The following is a 19,076-nucleotide window of genomic DNA, read 5'->3' on the forward strand; positions in this document are numbered from 1 at the left end:
TTTTATGGGTCAAGAAAAGACTTTTTCTGTATATCATGATTCTCCGGTAGTACCCTCATTTAGAGATGGGCCTCATATATTTTTAAAAACTCATATCATTTTTAATTATAACGACCAAAACTCTGGTGTGGACCAAAATTCCTGAAAAGTGCCTTCCTCCCAAAACTTTCACCGCCAGATTGATAGCCTTAAAAATATCAAAATATTGAGTTACAGGGGGATTTCAGAGGGTTATTGTTCTGAAAATTCTCCCATCCTGGACCATCCGTGACCCCCTTAAATTTCCCCTGGCCCTAAAAAATCAATACTTTTAAGGCGACAGATGAATTCAGCGTTGAAAACTATGGGTTGTAGCCATTTTTCATGAATTTCTGCCCATGATTGTCACTTTTATACATGGGTAAAATTTTACTTAGACCAACAGAACACGCTCCTGCATAAATGCAGCATGCAATATGGCGAACCAATCCTAGGACACCGTGTACAACGATCCCAAGGAGTTCACAAACACATTTACCAGACTCATTGTAATCACTGACAGAAACACTGGCGGCTAAATTTCTTCGGGACTAGAGTCTACGAGCTGATTGTTGAAATGGATAGACAAAGCGATTGACAAAGAAGACATGAAGACTATGGAGCGATCATTGGTTGAAATAGGTGGTTCCTGTAGACCAAGGGAGAAAATGATCGACTAACTGTTGGGTCTCCGGTGGGTTGGCGCTAGTTAGTCAATTACCTACCTCTTTTGCCCATTGCAACCACCTGCTTACACCGATAAGATTCCTCCATATCCTTTTTGTCTTCTTTATCTATCGCCTTGACCATCAATTTCAATAATCGGCCCGCTGCTTCACGCGAAGATCTATGCTTTCTGGGGCTCATGCGGTAATTAAGATAGGCCCTTGCGCCAGAGAAGCGACGAATGAGTCAATGGGAGAGGTCGGATAAGTTTCAACAGTGTGCTCTTTATCTATCGCTTTGTCATTCGATTTCAACGATCTGCCCGCTGGCACCGACTTTTATTCTTTGTCTTCGGTATTTACCTCTAGGCCTAACCGAGCTTGATCCGGAGACACAAACCTGCGAGTCTTTTGTTTTCGGAGCGGAGAAAAGAGGAGGGTGAAACTTACCCTAACGTCGTCATGGTGACAATGGTGTACCAGAAGGCGGCCGGAATGGACGTAAAATTAGTGCCGTCTACGTTCTTCTCGGCGTAGAACATGACGGTGGCGAAAATGATGATGGCCATGGCCAAGGAGAAAACGAGGAAGCCGAGCTCGGAGGCGCACGACTTGAGCGTGTACCCGAGGATCCGGAGGCCCTGCGAGTGCCGCGAGAACTTGAAGATCCGGAAGACGCGGAAAACCCTGAGGGTGACGAACGCCCCGCTGACGTCGTCGTTGTCCGTCAACGTGAGCCCGATATAGTACGGGAGGATGGCCACCACGTCGATGATGCTCATGACACTCCGCGCGAACTTGAAGCGGGCCGGCGCGGCGAAGAGCCGGAGCAAGTACTCGGCGGTGAAGATCATGACGCAGGCCGTGTCCAAACAGAAGAAGACGATCTTGTAGCGCTCGCCGCAGGGGAGGGAGCCGGCGCGCCCGGGTCGATGCCCGCACGGGACCGTCTCGACGACGTTGGCCATGACGGAGACGGCGATGAAGAACCCGGTGACGTAGTAGAAGACGAGGGCCGCCGTCGAGGTGTGCGGGTTCTCGAAGGCGCGCCACATCTTCTGGCGGATGTTGGTCAGCTGCGGGAGGTTCTGGTCCCCGTTCTCGGAGAGCTTGTCGTCCATGAGCCGCTCGGTGTTCTCGCGCTTCCGGTCGCGGTAGTCCTCGTAGCAGCAGTCCCCGATGACGTCCGGGAGGATGCCGAAGAAGGCGAGCTCCTCATCGTAGCTGGTGAGGCACTCGTGCTTGGGGTAGTGGAGCTTCCCCGTGCGGTAGTAGTTGAGGATGTGGCGGAAGATGTCCGGGTCGCGGTCGAAGAAGTACTCGCGGCACTCCTCGTCGTAGAAGAACTCCCGCTCGTTGGAGCCGAGGAGGGTGTCCGGGTACTTCTCGAGGGTGTTGCGCCACGTCTCGAAGCGCCGCCCGGAGACGTTGATGAGGAGCTTCTCGTCGTCGGTCTTCCGGCGGTCCTTGGGGATCGGCGGCGGCGGGAGCGGGTGCGTCGCGATCGGCACCCATCCAATGGCCGCCGCCCTGGCGAAGGGAAGCCAAGCGGCGACCGAGGCCATGCTATGCGGTGGAATCTTTTGGCGAAGCCGGCGATCGAAACTCGGCACTGATCACTTCACCTGGCGCGGCCTGGGCGGTCCAGGCGCTGTCGCCGCGCCGCACCTCCCACTCGGACTCGCACGCCTCTCCGAGGCCTCATCGCACTCCTCCCTTCACCTTCACCTTCACTTCCTCCCTCTGCTCGGGATCTCTGTGCTCGGGCTCCGAAGATTCACTTTCCCGCGCCGCGTCGCCCTCTAACCTTGCCGAGCGTTCTCGGTAGACTAAATTGATTTTGTGCGCGCGGCGCCGCGCTCCGAGCTCGGCGTCGCGGCGCGCGGCGAGGGTCGAGCTCCGCGCTCTCTCCCGGGATCCCGGGGAAGCCTCATCCCGATCCGTTGCCCGGGCGACCGTGACGTCGTCGGCGGCTCCCGATCGGCTTTTCCCTTCGCGCTTTCCGATCCCGGTTCATCCCAGTTGTTCCCGCGCCCGGCCCCGGCGCGAGCCATCATTTCATCTCCCGACCCGACCCGCTACCCACCCCCCGCCGCCGCGCTCACCTCTCACGTCCACCCTTTCACACTCAATCCTAACCTATATGCCGAATCTACAGCGAATTCCATCGAGGCTCACTTCCCAGAATTCTGCTGTCGAAGAGGAGGTTATGAATACCTTCATGACCGTGCCTGAAATAGGCCCTTGTCTAGGGGGCTCCCATATGGTTGACATGGTAATTAAGGTGGGTTTGAAGACGTTCTTATCGTATCATCACAAAAAGGACAATTTTTATGCGCATCGAGGAAAATTCAAGAGAATAACTTTGAAAAGGCAACTGCACAAGATATTACTCACAATGCAAAGGCGGGCTGACTAGAGGAGCTAGGCAGGCGATAACATTCCAAGAATCTGGGAAATTTTCCCTCCCCTTCTTGTCACTTATTCCTTCTTAATTATATTATTTTTTACTCTTCTTTCGTCCCTATAAAACCCTATCTCGAACGCGTCAGTAGTTGCCTTATTTGGCTCCGTTCGTAGTCCTCTGCGCTCGTAGCTGTAATTGCCAATATTTTTGGCTCAAAAAATCAAGCAAAAAATAATCTATATCTTGTGGATCTGCTTTTTGTAATTGACCACTAGACAAGGTACGAATTTCAGCATTATGTTTCATGTTTCTCAACTAAAATTTCATTTAAAACACGATGCGCACAACGAAAATTACCGAAATTAACTCCTTACGAAGATATTTAATGATTCTTGATGCGTAAATTCAAACCACCCGCTCATGAAAACTCAATGCTCTTCGTGATTCACATCGCGCGCTAAACGTTAATCATGACAGTGTATCTGCGATATAAAAATCTGACAACCTCAATCTTGACGCTATGGCTCAGCTATAGCAAATTGCTAACAGTTTGAACAACACATGGTGGGAAATGAACATTGCTCGATTGAGAAGCTTGCTGAAACCGTTGTAGTGCGCGATTTGACTCATGTAGAGCTTTGAGTTTCTTGTGAGCGGGCAGTTCAAATTCCTCGTGACCAATGTGAAATAAAAACGTTGAAATATTCGTTAGGAGTTAGTTTCAGTAATATTCGTTGCGATAATCGTGTTCTACGTGAAATTTTGGTTAAGAAACATGTATCAGATTGCTTAAATTCGTACCTTGTCTAGTGGTCCGTTGGAGCAATATTACTTCAGTAATCGTCGAAGGAATGTGAAAAATCTTGAATTATTCCTAATCGAACCCTAGATTCACCTTAAACCGCTACAGCTAGCTCGAGTGAACCGAGTGAACGTGACTGCATTGCTGCGAGCAACTATTACTGCTCCAAAGCCGCTCACATTGCTTAATCGAGATATTGAAGGCTAACTGGTCGGAACAAGATAGAAACAATGAGAGTGAAGTATTAAGCCGTGAATTCGGCCATGAACAAACCATGAAAGCGTCGTCGAACTGCTGCGAGCAACTATTACTGTTCCCACGCCACATATTTTGCGTGTCCAATTATTGAAGGCGAACTGATCAGAACGAGTGGAAAACGATGTGAGTGAAGTTTAAAACCGCTACAGCAATGAACAAACCAAAAGATCATTTCTAAGATTTCAAAACTTTTAAGCCTAAGTCATTGCATTTTCTCAATGTTCAGTACCCACTTTTTTACTACTAACCCATTTTTTACTAAAAATAAGAGAGGAATTGGATCCGACAATTACTTAAGTTCTCTCGTTAGTTTTTTCTTCCTTTTTTTCCAGGAGAGGTCCTTTCTCAATTTTTACGTGTGTAATTTATTGACCATATTTAATCAGCTTTGGAATTATTATGCTTTCCATATTTTTAAAATAATAGTTATCATTCTTGATAACCTTTCAACGCAATTACAGTGGATATCGGATATAACGACCTTGAAGGGACCAGCCATATTCGGTCGTTATAGCCGATAGTCGTTATAACCGATAGTGGAATTTTTACGCACGTACCCTATGTTAAAGAGCTGAGAACAAGGCTGTGCTGTAGGTGGGATTCCAGGGCCCGGTGAATTTTGCTGCTGATTCATTATCTCTTCAGTAACACCTTTGTTTATTAGCTTTATCTAATTTTATTTGAATTGAATATTTATTTAATTCATTTATTTTTTTATTCTAGGACTAATTTCCTCTTCGGCCTCTGTTGCTGTCGCTCAGGTCGTTATAACCGATCACCACATCTGTTGGGACGCGAAAACTCCGTCGCTATGACCGATATGTCGTCATATGCAATGTCGTTATAACCGATACATAAATACATTGAATGAATGGGATTTCAGCCGGGACCGACCAGTTTACGTCGTTATGCCCGATATGTCGTTATAACCGATGTCGTTATATCCGATATCCACTGTATTGAACCACCTTGTTCATTAGAATAAATCCATACAAAACTGAAAAAAAAAAAAAAAAATTAATGAGAACGATGTGAAAACAATCGATTCAAACCTTAAAAAAATCGTAATATCTGTAGGATGATACCCTCCGGATAGCAATTTTAACCGTTTGAAAAGAAAATATTTTAGAAATGAAAAAATTTAGGATGAAATTTCAAGAAAGACACATGAAGTTAGAATTTCGCTTAGTAAAGCGTGAAGCCCTTAAAATACGTAATGCCTCTCATGTTCATTAATGCAGTGGCGTGGTATGCATTGAGATTTATCGATTGATCTACTACTTAAACCTATGGAAAAGGATCGATAAATAGAGTGTTCGCAGCGAACAATTTAATAATCGATTCTTTGCCATAGCTTCAAATGGGGGCATATCGATGATCGATCATTCACGCCTCGCCACTGCGTTAATAGTGACATTAATATTCGTAAATGAAAATGTTGCATAAACGTTGTTGTCGCTGTTTAAGAACACTCCTAGTTGTCACGCAAGATATTTTATAAAAAAAAGATTCTGACAAAAAATGTTTCATAATGTGCCCCAGTTAGCAGCTTGAGCATGAACGATTCACTCTAAAAGGTAGTTTAATACTCAGAGATCCCTACTAATGCTAAATTGCAAAAAATTATATCGAGCTACAGTATCGGTGGAAGCTACTAAGAATGAAGAAGCTTCAAACCCTGTTCGATGGGTGCTCCATGGTTAACTTGTTGCCTATGCGCAAATCTGAAGGCGACTCTCAAGCACACAACATCTGCTACGAACAGAATGTGGCTCGATGCTCGAATAGTTTAGACAGAATGTTTGTGATACTTAAAGAGAGTGACGATGATTTCAGTTTCGTAATGCCTTTTAACGCATGGTAGCAAAATCATCGACACTTCGTCTGGAGAACACGGCCGATTGGCTCACGCATTGTCCGAGGATTCGTCCAAAGTTTATGATTCTCGATAAGTCTACGATATTCTTGTAGATAACTTTATATTGACGGTAACACTACCAAACCACGTATCTCGGGTCGCGACGTTACAGACTTTCTGTCATAATTTAGTTTTTTTACTGAAAAACTACTCAACATCAATTCTTGAAAACTTCCTTGATTATTCTTCCCTGTGCGGAGAAAACTCTGTTTAAACTTCGAGGAATGATATTGATTTGTTCTCCTTCAAAAAAATAACATGGGAGCGGAGATTATCAAACATTGCAAATTAGATACATGGTCTGGTAGTTTCATCGACGGTGTATTCCTGCTCCAGGTAAGTTTGTTGCCTATTCGGCGAAATTGAAGGAGACTTTCGAGCTTACGATTTTTGCCAATAAGTTTACGTATTGTCTCTCGGTAGCAATGTTATAGAACATTTCGTCGACGATTTTTTGTCCGCGCACCTGTTGTTTCCAGTAATTTACGTCCACGCAATTTTTCAGCACGGGAGTTTTGGTCCACGTGTCAGTTGAGACCCAAAGTTAATTGGCCCACATGTAAATACAAACGACAAATGCTCACGACGTTTTTGGTTGAAAATGTATAATGTCTTGGAAGAATGAGGGTTTGCTTGTTTTTTTTGTTGTTTGTCTGTTTGGTCCAACGGAGAATAAAATGTAGTTGAGAGTTTTGGTAAAAATGGGGGAGCGTCAATTCCATGTGACAAAATTCACTAAAACTCTCTGCACCTCTTTGGTGTAACAGGACTTAATTATCTTTCAAGAAATTCCCATCTTGTTATACCTGAACCGGATTAACCTGTATATTTGTCTCAGCTATAGGCTCTTATATTTTTCCTGTGTACGATAAGTATCTTGATTTATTTTGCGAGGAAAGATCTGTACTTTTAAAGGATGCCTGTCATTCTTAATACGTTCAATTTCGCATGATACTGTGCAAAACCTAACACCTCTAATGTGAAATAGTTGCTTCAGGCGCCGCCGCACGGCGGGCGGGCGGCCAGCACGAAACGCGCATTGGCGCCTACAAACCTAAGTGGATACTTCAAGCATTGCGCAATGCGTGAAGTATCCACTTAGGTTTGTAGGCGCCAGAGAGCCTCTCGCGCTGGCAGCATGCCGCTCCGCTCTGTTAGGCTTTGATATTTATACTCGCATAGTCAGCGTTTTTTAACTCATGATTCTGAAATGTTTGCACACTCTGCATTGATTATTCTCATTTAAATTGATGGGGAAAAAATATGTATCAATTTATCAAAGGAGAATAATAATAATATAATGTGTGTTTTTGAAATATTGGTGGTTCCTTGTCAAATTTAATGATTTTCAAAGCACTTTAATTTTTTCTTTTACATTTTGTGCTTTTATTGTGCTGCAGCGAGGTGTACGCGCAACCAAACGCACAAAATTTGACGTATTTGACTCTAAAAGATCGATGTACAAATGTGTTAAAACTAAAGATTGCGTGCTTCTTGGTTTTTTCCCTCTTTTATTCATTTTTGCAGTTTCTGTCGGCACAACTGCGGCTCATTGAGATTAATGTCGCTTATTGGAAAAGGTTTTACAATATTTGCCACGTTTTAAAAATATAAATGTTTTCAAAATGAAGTCATAATTTCATAAAGAAAAAATTAAAAAAATAAAAAAAGTACCTATACATATATAAGGTATACTGTACATCAAATATTTTTAGGATAGAAATAAAACCAAATATTCACCAATGACAATTTATAAAGATGATTCAAAAGGAGAAAGTAATAAAATTTCATTTAGAAAATGAGCAACCATAAGAACACCTCTTACTCTCTCAATTTCTCATTTCCATATTGTCAATATAATTTTACTTACCGACTAAAATATAACACTTGGACCAAGTCACTGTTGCTTATTTTACGTGAGGGCGTAAACTACTGGACAAAGGTGCGCGGACAAAAAATCGGGGACAAAATGTCCTGAAACCGGTAGAAACATAAATGAGTATTTTCAATTACATATAAATGGATGTATTTCTGCCAAACGGAACTATGTGCATTAAGAGGTGAACCCTGTTATGCATATATTCATATGGGCCTTAGGGCTCATGTCTTAATGCACACATTTCCGTTTGGCAGAAATACGTCCATATATTTGTGCTCCCTAAATTAAGAAACTTTAAAAATACATTATAATAAATTACCAATGCAAAATCAAATGAAAAGTCTGATTTTCTTTTGAAAGAATTCGTCCTTTCAAAAGTTCTACACCTCTTCTAAGCTGATCACTTATCTAGAATGAGTTGCAAACAATTTTTGGAAGTGAGCCTTCAGCCTAGGCCCGTTCCAGTTACCCGATATGAAAACTTAGATGTACTTCGGTAAACAAACAAAATGAAAGAAGCCTCCAGAATCTTCAAACTCTGTTTTCCAACACAGTTTCTGCAACCTTTCAAAAATAAGACTACCAAATGGCATAGCTGACCCTACAAATTGTCTGAATTGTGCGAATTTTCTCTTCCGTAATCCCGAGAGGTAATCTTGAACTTTTAAACATGGCGGATACAACCTCAATGTCTTTCCGAACTTTGAGTTAACGTCCCTCATATTTTCCGCCCCTCTCTTTCCCCCTACCTCCTCTTTTCTCCGTTTTTCATCGCTCGTCCTGCGTCCTGCTTTCCTCAACTTATCTTCTATCGTTTCATTTTAGTGCACTTTTTGTGGTGGTACAGTCGCTCTTTTTGCGCCACTCTTAATCCGACTCTGCGGGCCGATTATTGAAATTTATAGACAAAGCTATAGACAAAGAAGACACGAGCAGCATATAGCTATCTCATTGGTTGAAATGGGTGGTTCTTATAGATTAAGGGGGTAAATGACGGACTATCAAGTCTCTCGTGGGTTGCCGTTAGTCAGTCTATCTCCTACGTCTTTGGTCCATTGCAACCACCCGCTTCCACCAATAGGATCCCTCCATATCCTTTTTGTCTCCTTTGTCTATCGCTTTGTCTATCAATTTCAATGAGCAGCCCGCTGGTTCGCAATTGCGGTGATTTAATTTCTTTTACTTTTTATACTTCTTCAACGAAGTATCACACCGAGTTTTGATTCTACACAACTTTAGCAGTGTATCACGCATATTTCAGCACTAAAAACGCCTCACGATGTCCGATCAAATTGAACATATTTATGAGAGGTCAAATCTAATGGTTAAAAGATGAAAATAGACTAAACGTTTAACACCAAGTTATGATTATCATTGCCATACTTTATAGAATGTTCTCTTTTTGAGATTCTGAAATGTTGTGAAGACAATAAAACATGTTCAACTTCAACGATCGATATGTAACGTATCCAGCAGAAAAGTAGCAGCCTCGCTTTGAAAAAAATTTGTTTTCTCCTCAGCTGCGTCATATATTTTTTTTCTTGAGGTTCACGATGCATCACAGTACAAATAAAAAAAAAATTTAAAAATTTTACTTATTTACAATTTAGTTTATTATCGCCTTTTTCTAAACAAAAAAAAACAAGCGGGAAAGTTCTAATACTGTCGTATTAGAAAAGCGCTCAGGTGTTAGTAAATGTATTTAGTGAAGAAAGGACGTATAAACTCCGTCGACTTGGCTGGGAAATGGAAATAAAACATCAACTGATAGCAAACAAAGGTTACCAAGGAAACCGTAAACGCGTATTTTTGTTTCCCGAAAATGAGCTCACCGTTGAGCTCATCAGGCGCGTTTTTTTTTAGGCTTCATTTGAGTTCAACGATCAATTTCGATAAGAATTACTCTACCGCTAAGAAATTTTCTTATAGACAAACGATCGAAACTACCTGCGCATTACGTTAAAAGCATAAAATACAGTTTTCACAGCTTTATTTATTTTAAAAATGGACCCCCCCCCCCCCCAAAAAAAAAGCCTACACATCGATGAGCTGGTGCGCCATTTAAACGCATTAGCACTAGTATACTAGTACTCAGAGGCAAGTCGAAATCAAAAAGCGCTGCCTATCGGCTGAGCGCTTAAAATTCAGAAAAAGGAACAAAAAATGTGAAATTTCCTGTTGATTCTTTCTGCCACATCGACACAACGACGAGGGGAATTCGAGGAGTAAAACAAGTAGACATTGATCCAGCTGACGTCAACATGTTTTTGCATCGAAAGTGAAGTTGGTGACTCTGATACCTCTAATCCCACAAGTTGTTCCCATAAAATATGAGCTAGTGGTAATTCCAGGAAATTTACAACATAGGAGCTCGTTTATTCAAATGTATGTTTTTATAACACAATCGACATACATCGAGAATCGATATCCACCCAGGAGCGCTTATTTCTAATGGATTTCAATGGAAGATTGGGAGATGCACCAACTTCTGAGAGTCACGATTAATAAGAACGACATTGGAATGTGTTGTGCTTCCATGCAAAAATGACACGTAGTTTCTTTTGTCGAAAAGAAAATAAAAGAGGAAATTTTCGCACAACTCAATGGAGAGGCATGCTTCTTATCACGCTGTTGATACTTTGTTTGACTGAGTTGAGGAGGCAAAGTGGCGATCTTCGCAAGTTAAAATTTCTAAAACAGCAGCCCGTGACGATTGATCATAACAAAAACATAGGAGAAAAAACGAGAAACAAGGCTAAAAATTACACATAAGAAACTGAGACGTTTTGGCCCAAAACTGAGCCATTTTCAGTCGGAAGAATAAAAAGAAAATATAAAAATTCCAAATTCCAGAAGGTTTCTATTGGAATTTTTATATTTTATTTTCATTCTTCTGACTGAAAATGGCTCAGTTTGGGCCGAAACGTCTCTGATTTTTATGTGTAATGTTTAGCCTTGTTTTCCCCTTTTTCTCCTATGTTTCTTGTGATCTTCGCAAGTTGGCAACATTACTTTTCCTCCATTTAAATCCATCGTACGGAATCGATAAATATCGATACTTTTACATACGTTGTAATAAGCGAGGTCGACTGTTGTAAAATTTTAAGATCGATCATCGAAGTGCCTAGGCGTGAGTTGAGTAAAAAAACTGAGGTTTTACCTAACACCATTCAACGCTGCATTATGTGAGTAACAGTACTCGTTTGGTGGCTTAGCACGCACCCATTTACTCGTGTTCTTTCAGGAAAAAATTCTGAACCGAAATGCGATTCAGTGGTTAGATAGGTTTAAAAACTAGTGCGCGTGGTAAACTTAGAAATACGCGGGGGAAAAATATTCTAAGAGTTGGTGCATATTAATTTAAGAACTTGTGACGGTTACTCAGTGGTTTTCTCCAGGAGGATAAAGTAAGTTATGGTGATTGGAGGTACGTCAACGAACTTCAAAGGGTCCAGCTTTGTCTAGACATTTTTGGTATGGGCCGTATCCTCTTGGTGATTTTTTCAATATTTTGTTTGTTGAACACTGTCATGCTTCTTGGTAATGAAGGTAGGCCATTTATTGATTATAACTGGTAGGAATATTTTCAAATTGTTTTTATTAAAAGGTATCTGAAAAATAAACAAATCCACTCTATTAGATATGTTGAAAAATCCAGCCGTTAATGGCGATTTTCGAAAAAAAAAAATTCAAGAATCAATAATTACTTGTTGTGCTGGCGCTTTTATGTTTTGATAACGGCTAGTGAGTATTTGTGCTAGGATGATTAGCCGTTTATTATTACTTTTTGAAACCTGGAGTTTCTCTTCTCATTACACACAGAGATACCTCGAGAGTTTTTGCACTGAAACTAAATCCTGGAAAGGGTACATGGTCCACATTGCAAACATTATGTATGTCCACAAAAATACTAATTTGAGGAGGACCACGCCAACTAAGTAGTTAGCAAACCCGTCGCTTCCCTGGAAAGTTTTGTCCTTTTCTCTTGAATGGGGCTCACATCGAAGGCTACACTAAAAAAAAATACGCCTGCATCGCAACGATTTTAAAATCTGGGTTTAAGCTCCATAATTTTGAAAAGAACACTGATAAAGATTATTTATAAAAAAGAAAGAAGAAAAAGAAGAAGAAAAAAACACATCAATCCATTTTATTCTTAAAAAAGCAAGATAACGTGATCAGAGATAGTGCAACGTCACAAGTAATTACAGATGCACATCATTCCCCGACTTCAGCCATCGATTTTTACTTAGTCAAATATATGCAGCTAGGAAATTTCTGTAAAGCTTCTGAATTTTATCAGAAACGCTATCGAACTTAGTTACCTCAGTGCTAACGACGGTCAAAGAGAAATCAGATTAGGTACACATTTCATCTCAGTCATCAGAGTCACAACTTTGACATTAAAATTATTATCAAACGGGTATAGCAAAAATCAGCTGTAAAATGGCCTCGGCAGCGTGAGGTGAATTTGATCGAATCGTCAAGTTATTAGGATTAATACATAAAAATAAATGAATAATCAATGAAATATATGGAGTGTGGTATCTTAAATGCGGCGAGTTAATGATGGTTTGGAAGCATTGACACAGGAAAGAGCGCGTTTGATTTTACAATAAAATTAGGATGTTTCAATAGATCTTCTATTTTAATGCTAAAGAATGCGATTTAATCAAGAACAATAACTTTGAAATGGTTAAAATTCACGTCCGACAAAACTGCATGTGAGATTGATTAGGTGAACTGCCATACCTCATCATAATTTATTTTGTAGCCTCGTCAAAATGGAATTTCATCGCGCATTAATGAGTTCCTATTTTTGACCCACCGATAAAAACATCTGTTAAATGGAAATAACAACACAAATGTTGTTACAAAAATGTGCTAGAAATGCTAGTTCCTTTTTGCGTAGTGAATAGCAACCTTCCTTGAATGGTGAGTTGAACCAAACACAGTCTGATCTTCACAAGAACTAGATTTCGAAATTCAACCGAGCAACAAGTAGGGAGAAAAATCGTGACCTCACCAAAAAGTATAAAAAAATCAGGATTATTCGACTAAAAATAGAGCCCCTCCATCTTGCGGCAGACACTGACGGCGAAATTGAAAATGTGAAATTCATTTTTTTTTTTGTTACTTCCATTTTCTGGTGTGAATTTGCGTCGGTACCGACTTGCTCTGCGGGTGCTTAAAATGTCTGCACAGCCATCACGTTGTTTCCAAAGGTCATACGGGTTAATTGTAGTACTGTTTTCCACGCAGGTATCACGAGTGGTTTCAGAAAGCTTTCTACAAGTTCTTTCAGGAGAATATCCAGGACCGACTCTGATGATGATTCTCAAAGTTCGATATGCCCTACGGCATTATCAAGTGCTATTTATAAAGGTAATCTTATATGGGCTACATTTTTCCATGACCAATTATTTACAAAGTCTTGCATTAAAATCCATGATCAACGGGGAAATAATTCTCAAAATTTTCAAGAGTGAAGTTGATATATATGGAAAGTGAATACATTTTATTGCCCTTGGCTGGCTAAGCTGTAAATAACATGGTAATTGGTTAAAAAATCGAGCTACTAACCAAAATAATACACAAATATTCGTAATTTTATGAATAATATTTCGGTTTGTAGCTCGATTTTTAATCAATTACCATGTTCTATGGAGAGTAATACGCTAAATAGCCCCGAGTCAAAGTGAAGTTAGAGATATTTTTGGAGGGAATAGGGCAAATTGCAGGTTTTTCAGAAAAAATTGCGTAAGTAAACGTATGTAAAATACGGAAAACGTATGTAAAATAATCGATTCTTGGTGAGGCAGGCTGCCTCAAGTATAATCGATATTTTTAATGGATTTAAAAAGAACAAAATCAGTATTGCCAACCAGAAAGCATCCACACTGATAAGAATTTTAACTTTCTATGAAGTTTCGTATACCCCAAAATTTCACGTCTCGATGTTGCTTAATTTTTTGTTTGAGAAATAAAATATGAGACATCTTCTTTTTTTGAGTTTTGCCATTTCGATTGTGAACCTAATGAATCGATATTATATCTTTCATAATTTCTATTTCTTTATTTATCAGGTCTATCAAAAAGTTTCAAAGCTCTTGAGAATATTGGAGGCAGTACGTCTTTGCGATTTTTCCGAGGTATATTGATTATTTGGTTTTTTTGACAATCACCAGGCAAAAACATGTGCCTAGGAGAACTATTTAAATGAGTCCTCTTTGACCTTATTTTTTTTTAGCGTGACTCATAGTCATGATATCACTAAGGTTTTTTTTTATTATGGGAATGTACGAGTAGACAAGGCTTGGATTTAAGCATACTGACACATGATTCTTAACCAGAATTTTACGAAGAACACGATTCGCGGATCGAAAATTATTGAGGTCAGCTCTTAAGCACGGTCACAGGAAAAATAGTCTACTTGAAATGGATTGCGTACTACAACGGTATTGGCAGACTTCTGAATCGAGCAATATTTCCTCCTTTCCTATTGTGTTTTATAAGTATTAACAACTTGCAACAGTTGAGTTTTTAAGCCAAAGCAACGAAATTGAGGTTACCATATTTTCAAACTACAAAGACTTTTACGATAACGTTCAGTCGATATGACTCACGTAGACTCTTGTTTATTCATGAGCGGGAAGTTTGAATTTACGAGTCAAGAATCCTCAAATATCTTGGTTAAGAGTTAATTTCAATAATTCATCAGCGAATCGTGTTCAACGTGAAATTTTAGCTAAGAAACACGTATTAAACTACTTTATTTCGTACCATGTCCATACATTTCCATTGTATCGCCGAATTTTGTTTTAAAATTTAGTGTCTATTTTGTGTGTGATATGCCGAGTCAAAGATTTGAGTTTTATTTCACAACAGAGAAAGAAGCGAATTCATTTTTTTGGAATGTGTACCTAGAATATTGCCGTATTAGAAAAGAAGTTTTCTGCAAGGCAAGAAAATCGGTTTTTTTGTCAGGTAACTTTTAAAAAATTTACATTATTAAGAGAATATTTTCTGAATCTTCCTTTAACCATTTTGAGTTGCTCTCGTCCAGAATATAAATAATAGAACTAGGAAAACACGTTTTTCCCTGTCGTTCCGATTTTGTGAGTCTCGTCTATCGAGTAGTCTATATAGTAGTCGTAGTAGTAGTAGTAGTAGTATAGTAGTCTATAGAGTAGTCGTCTATATAGTCGAGTCTATCGACTTTAACTGATCGACAACCACTCGATCGACATCGATTCGATGAACAGTTGATTTTGAAGAACCCATTTTCGAACCGATCGACATGAATCGATCAAAAAACGAAGGCTTGAAGTGATCGACATAGATTCGGTTGACACCCGATTCAAACAACATCTATAAATAGATCAACAAATCCGTGAATCGATCGAAAAATTACTGTTCGAATTGAGAAACCCGTGAATCGATTGAGAAATCCATGAATTAATCAAATTTTTGCCTGCTGATCGACATGCCATCGATTGGTTCGCGTTTCTTTTTCTCGAGCGACTCATATCGATCGCAACGATGCCTACCCCCGATTACGAGTCACGATTGAGTGTTCAAATTTAAGATCAGTGGCGGATCCAGCAATTTGGCAACACCGGATTCCCTCCATTCAAACATATGTTAAATTACCGATTCTTGTCGGAGCACCTGGCCCCTCCAAGAATCGATATACATTTCCATAGGTTTAAATGGAGAAAAACAATGTCGCCGAATTGCTGTATCCGCCAATGTTTAAGATCATGCGGATTAATTGCAGTTTGTAAAAAGGAACAAAGAGCATTCCAATGCCGCTAAAATTGTGCAACTTTTTTTACCTTAAAAATATAAACTATAACCATTCAGACAAGTTTTATTTTTACTCCCAATAAACTATGAATTCAAGACAAAAATTACCTCTAAATTTTATTTTTTGCATGATTTCAGTCATTTCATTGCGAAGAATGTAAGTTGCACAATCCTAGCAACATTTGAATGCTCTTGGTTCCTTTTCGCAAAACGCAATTCGTGTCGCCGTCGCGTCACGTGGTTCCAGATTTCAACGTTTTAAAATGGACCACTAGACAAGGTACGAATTTCAACATTCTGATACATGTTTCTTAACCAAAATATCACGTAAAACACGATACGCACAACGAAAATTACCGATATCAACTCCTTACGAGGATATTTAATGATTCTTGGTGCGTGAATTCAAACTATCCGCTCATGAAAACTCGATGCTCTACGTGATTCACATCGCGCACTAAACGTTATCATGACAGTCTCTGCGATATAAAAATCTGGCAACCTTAATCTTGACTATTTGGCTTAGCTATTAGAAATAGCTTATAGTTTGAACAACACATGGTGGGAAATGAAACATTGCTCGATTGAGCAGCTTGCTGAAACCGTTGTAGTGCGCGATTTGACTCACGTAGAACTTTGAGTTTCTGGTGAGCGGGCAGTTCAAATTCCTCGTAACCAATGTGAAATAAAAACGTTAATATCTTTGTTAGAAGTTGGTTTCAGTAATTTTCGTTGCGCAAATCGTATTCTACGTGAAATTTTGGTTAAGAATCATGTATCAGATTGCTTAAATTCGTACCTTGTCTAGTGGTCCATAGTTCACAAAAAATAAACTTTAAAAAGTGGAGGGGGGAGCTTTCAAAGTATTATACCACATCACTTCGTAATTCCTGTACTTTTTTCTCACATTTTAGGGTTGCTCAGGAGATCATCATCGCTCAAAACCTCCTCGAATGGCTTGCAAAAAGCTCGACCCAATCTCAGACCAAGGAGTCGGTCTCCTCCCAAAACTCGGGGCAGCTCACCACAAAAAAGAGTACCGTCCCCTTCGAAAGTTCAGGGTTCCAACAGTGCACCTCCTCCCTCCCCATATGCAAGCCCTACGCGGACTTTCCAATACAAACCTCCGAATTTTGGTCCAATCGACTGGAAATCAATCCCCAAGCTGGGTCTAACGCCTGAAAACTGGCCCGAAAATCCGTTACTCAGAGAAAGTCCACCCAGGGGCTCACATAATCTTGCCCCTTTAAACCGTGCTCCACGTAGGCCAGTATCTCCCAACGTTCCTAGCCCCAAAAGAACAGGACTTTACGATATGGATCCAAGGATGATCGCTTACAAGCGGATTCAAGAGGAGTTGTATGCTCTTTTTGGTAAGTTCTGGTGGTTTCCGATAGCGGAATTGTTTGCATAGTTTCACACAGTAAGCGATTTTAATATTAGAGCTAAATTGATTGTTCCTTTGCAAACTTTTGTTGAGGCAGGGAGATGAGTTGTTCCTTATGAAAATGTCTCAAAACCTACGGGGCATCTTTGCGAAAAGTTATATATACACAAAAATGTATGGGACTCTAAATGATGAGGGTCAAGAGTTGAGGGTGTAAAGGTGTGGGTGATGAGTCTGTGGGCGAGTAGAACCGTAATCCTTTTAATCCATCAAATGCTCTCTGATGTTTTACTCCTATTTTATTTTGCCAATAGTTCAAAAATGTCCGCCCAGCAGGAAGGAGTTTCGCGAACTTATGACCAAAGCTGACTTAGCCTGGAGGGAAATTAGGGGACTGGAAGACCCGACAGATTCCGCCGATTTCGTAGAAAGGTACTCTATGAAAGTAGGCCCCAGATATAACGTCCCGCGTAAGTTGACTCCATTCGCAACCATTTTTTAAAATCGCAAGGTTGGATATTTTTCGATCGAGGGATACAAAAATATAATATAGTTATTATATATAATTATATAATTTATTTATTGATATAAAATAAAATCATAAGAGAAACGCAGAACACATAACGCTGGGCTTGTCCACTACCCGTATACGAGGTCTGTTAGATTAGAAACTGAGTTTTGATGATGAATAGCCCATTGTGGACACAAATAGGAAAATTCAAGATCAAATCAAATACTGAGCCATTAGCCGATTTTCACTGCAATAATGTGCGAACTCAGGCCATGCTTTAATAAAAAAAACCAATGCGCAAGAGGATGTTTATATTTATAAAAATTATACCTCAACATGGTGAGAAATAAGAAAGCAAACGCGATGAAGATTGGCTAAATAGCTCAGTGTTCGATTTGATTTCATCATGAATAGCCGAAAATTGAATAATTTCGAGATTTCAAAATATAATGAAACTCATAATATCTGAAAACCTGTCCTGAAATAAAACTAAAGAGATTACCACACTGGAAAAATAACACATTAGATCTAGAGTCCAGACTCTTGAAATCATTGACAAGAAAAAATACTCTTGATTTAATCGGATTTTTCCTGGAATCAAAACGAAATCCGAGGCTTGGTTCTTGATTTAAGCTAGATTCTGATTGAATCAAGAGTACTTTTTCTTGTCGATGTTTTTAAGAGTCTGGACTCTAGATCCAATGTGTGTTTTTTTCTAAGGCAAAATTAAAATTGATATTCCTAATAATTAATAAATTAATGCTCTGCTCGATTCGCATTTCAGTGACCGACAACGCCCTCTGGTGGAGCATCTGTATCAAACAGTGCAACGCGATATTTGGCTACATTTTCGTGCCACCTCCCCCGAATACCCGGAAAATCAAGACCGAAATGGCCTACTTCTCGGCTGGAGAGCTGGTCCAGGTCACCCACGGCGATGTCGACCCCGAGGTCAAACCCAGAGAAACACGACCAGGCAACATCGAATTCGAATGTTCCTGTCCGACGAACCCGGAATTCCTCGCGTTGGCCAAGGAAAGCAAGCGCTTCGACGAGAAGGTGTTTGCCATGTTCAAAAAAGGAAACGCGGCCCTGGTTGAGGGGTTCTTGCGCGGGGTTTTCGAAGGGACCAAGTTTAAGGTGATGAGCAACTTCGAGGTCACGGTTAAGTTGGAGGAATGGTTTAGCTACCACGAGATACAACTCCGCAAGGACCTGACGGACAAGGAGTTCGAACGAGTGAGGGGCGAGTTCGCGGGGGCGAGTGGGGTGAAAGCCGAAGATGACTTCTGGGACGGGGTCGGTGTCGTGACAGAGGTCAGGACTAGAGAGAGGAGATCAGGGAGGAAACCCAAGAAAAACTAATGGACAATGGGTCAGCTGGTCACAGGATCGTGTTTTGATGCTTGATTCTTGTAGATT

General features: G+C 40.4%; 2 protein-coding genes across 4 annotated transcripts in view; one reads left to right on the forward strand and one right to left on the reverse strand.

Annotated features, from left to right (window-relative positions):
- Shal (Potassium voltage-gated channel protein Shal) overlaps positions 1 to 2,530 on the reverse strand; it is a 142,257-nt gene extending 139,727 nt beyond the window's left edge. For 2 of the 3 annotated variants that reach the window (XM_072305235.1, XM_019059026.2), the window contains exon 1: positions 1,134 to 2,530. In XM_072305235.1, coding sequence (XP_072161336.1) covers positions 1,134 to 2,248 — 1,115 coding nt within the window. In that variant the 5' untranslated portion in view covers positions 2,249 to 2,530. The remainder of the gene's footprint in view (positions 1 to 1,133) is intronic. The other variant, XR_011900654.1, reaches the window with a different exon arrangement.
- Positions 2,531 to 11,361: 8,831 nt separating this feature from the next.
- Positions 11,362 to 17,232, forward strand: LOC140225689 (uncharacterized). Its single transcript, XM_072305340.1, has 4 exons — positions 11,362 to 11,374; positions 13,210 to 13,332; positions 14,034 to 14,099; positions 16,671 to 17,232. Exons 1-4 carry the CDS (start codon positions 11,362 to 11,364, stop codon positions 17,168 to 17,170), a joined length of 702 nt encoding a protein of 233 aa, XP_072161441.1. The 3' UTR covers positions 17,171 to 17,232.
- The last annotated feature ends 1,844 nt before the right edge of the window (positions 17,233 to 19,076 follow it).

The sequence above is a fragment of the Bemisia tabaci genome, chromosome 10, assembly GCF_918797505.1.
Source record: "Bemisia tabaci chromosome 10, PGI_BMITA_v3".
NCBI classification, from domain to species: Eukaryota; Metazoa; Arthropoda; class Insecta; order Hemiptera; family Aleyrodidae; genus Bemisia; species Bemisia tabaci.

Coding starts and splice junctions, on each gene's coding strand:
- LOC140225689 (XM_072305340.1), top strand. Junction 13,333..14,033: donor ATCAAGTGCTATTTATAAAG/GTAATCTTATAT, acceptor TTTATTTATCAG/GTCTATCAAAAAGTTTCAAA. Junction 14,100..16,670: donor GTCTTTGCGATTTTTCCGAG/GTATATTGATTA, acceptor CTCACATTTTAG/GGTTGCTCAGGAGATCATCA.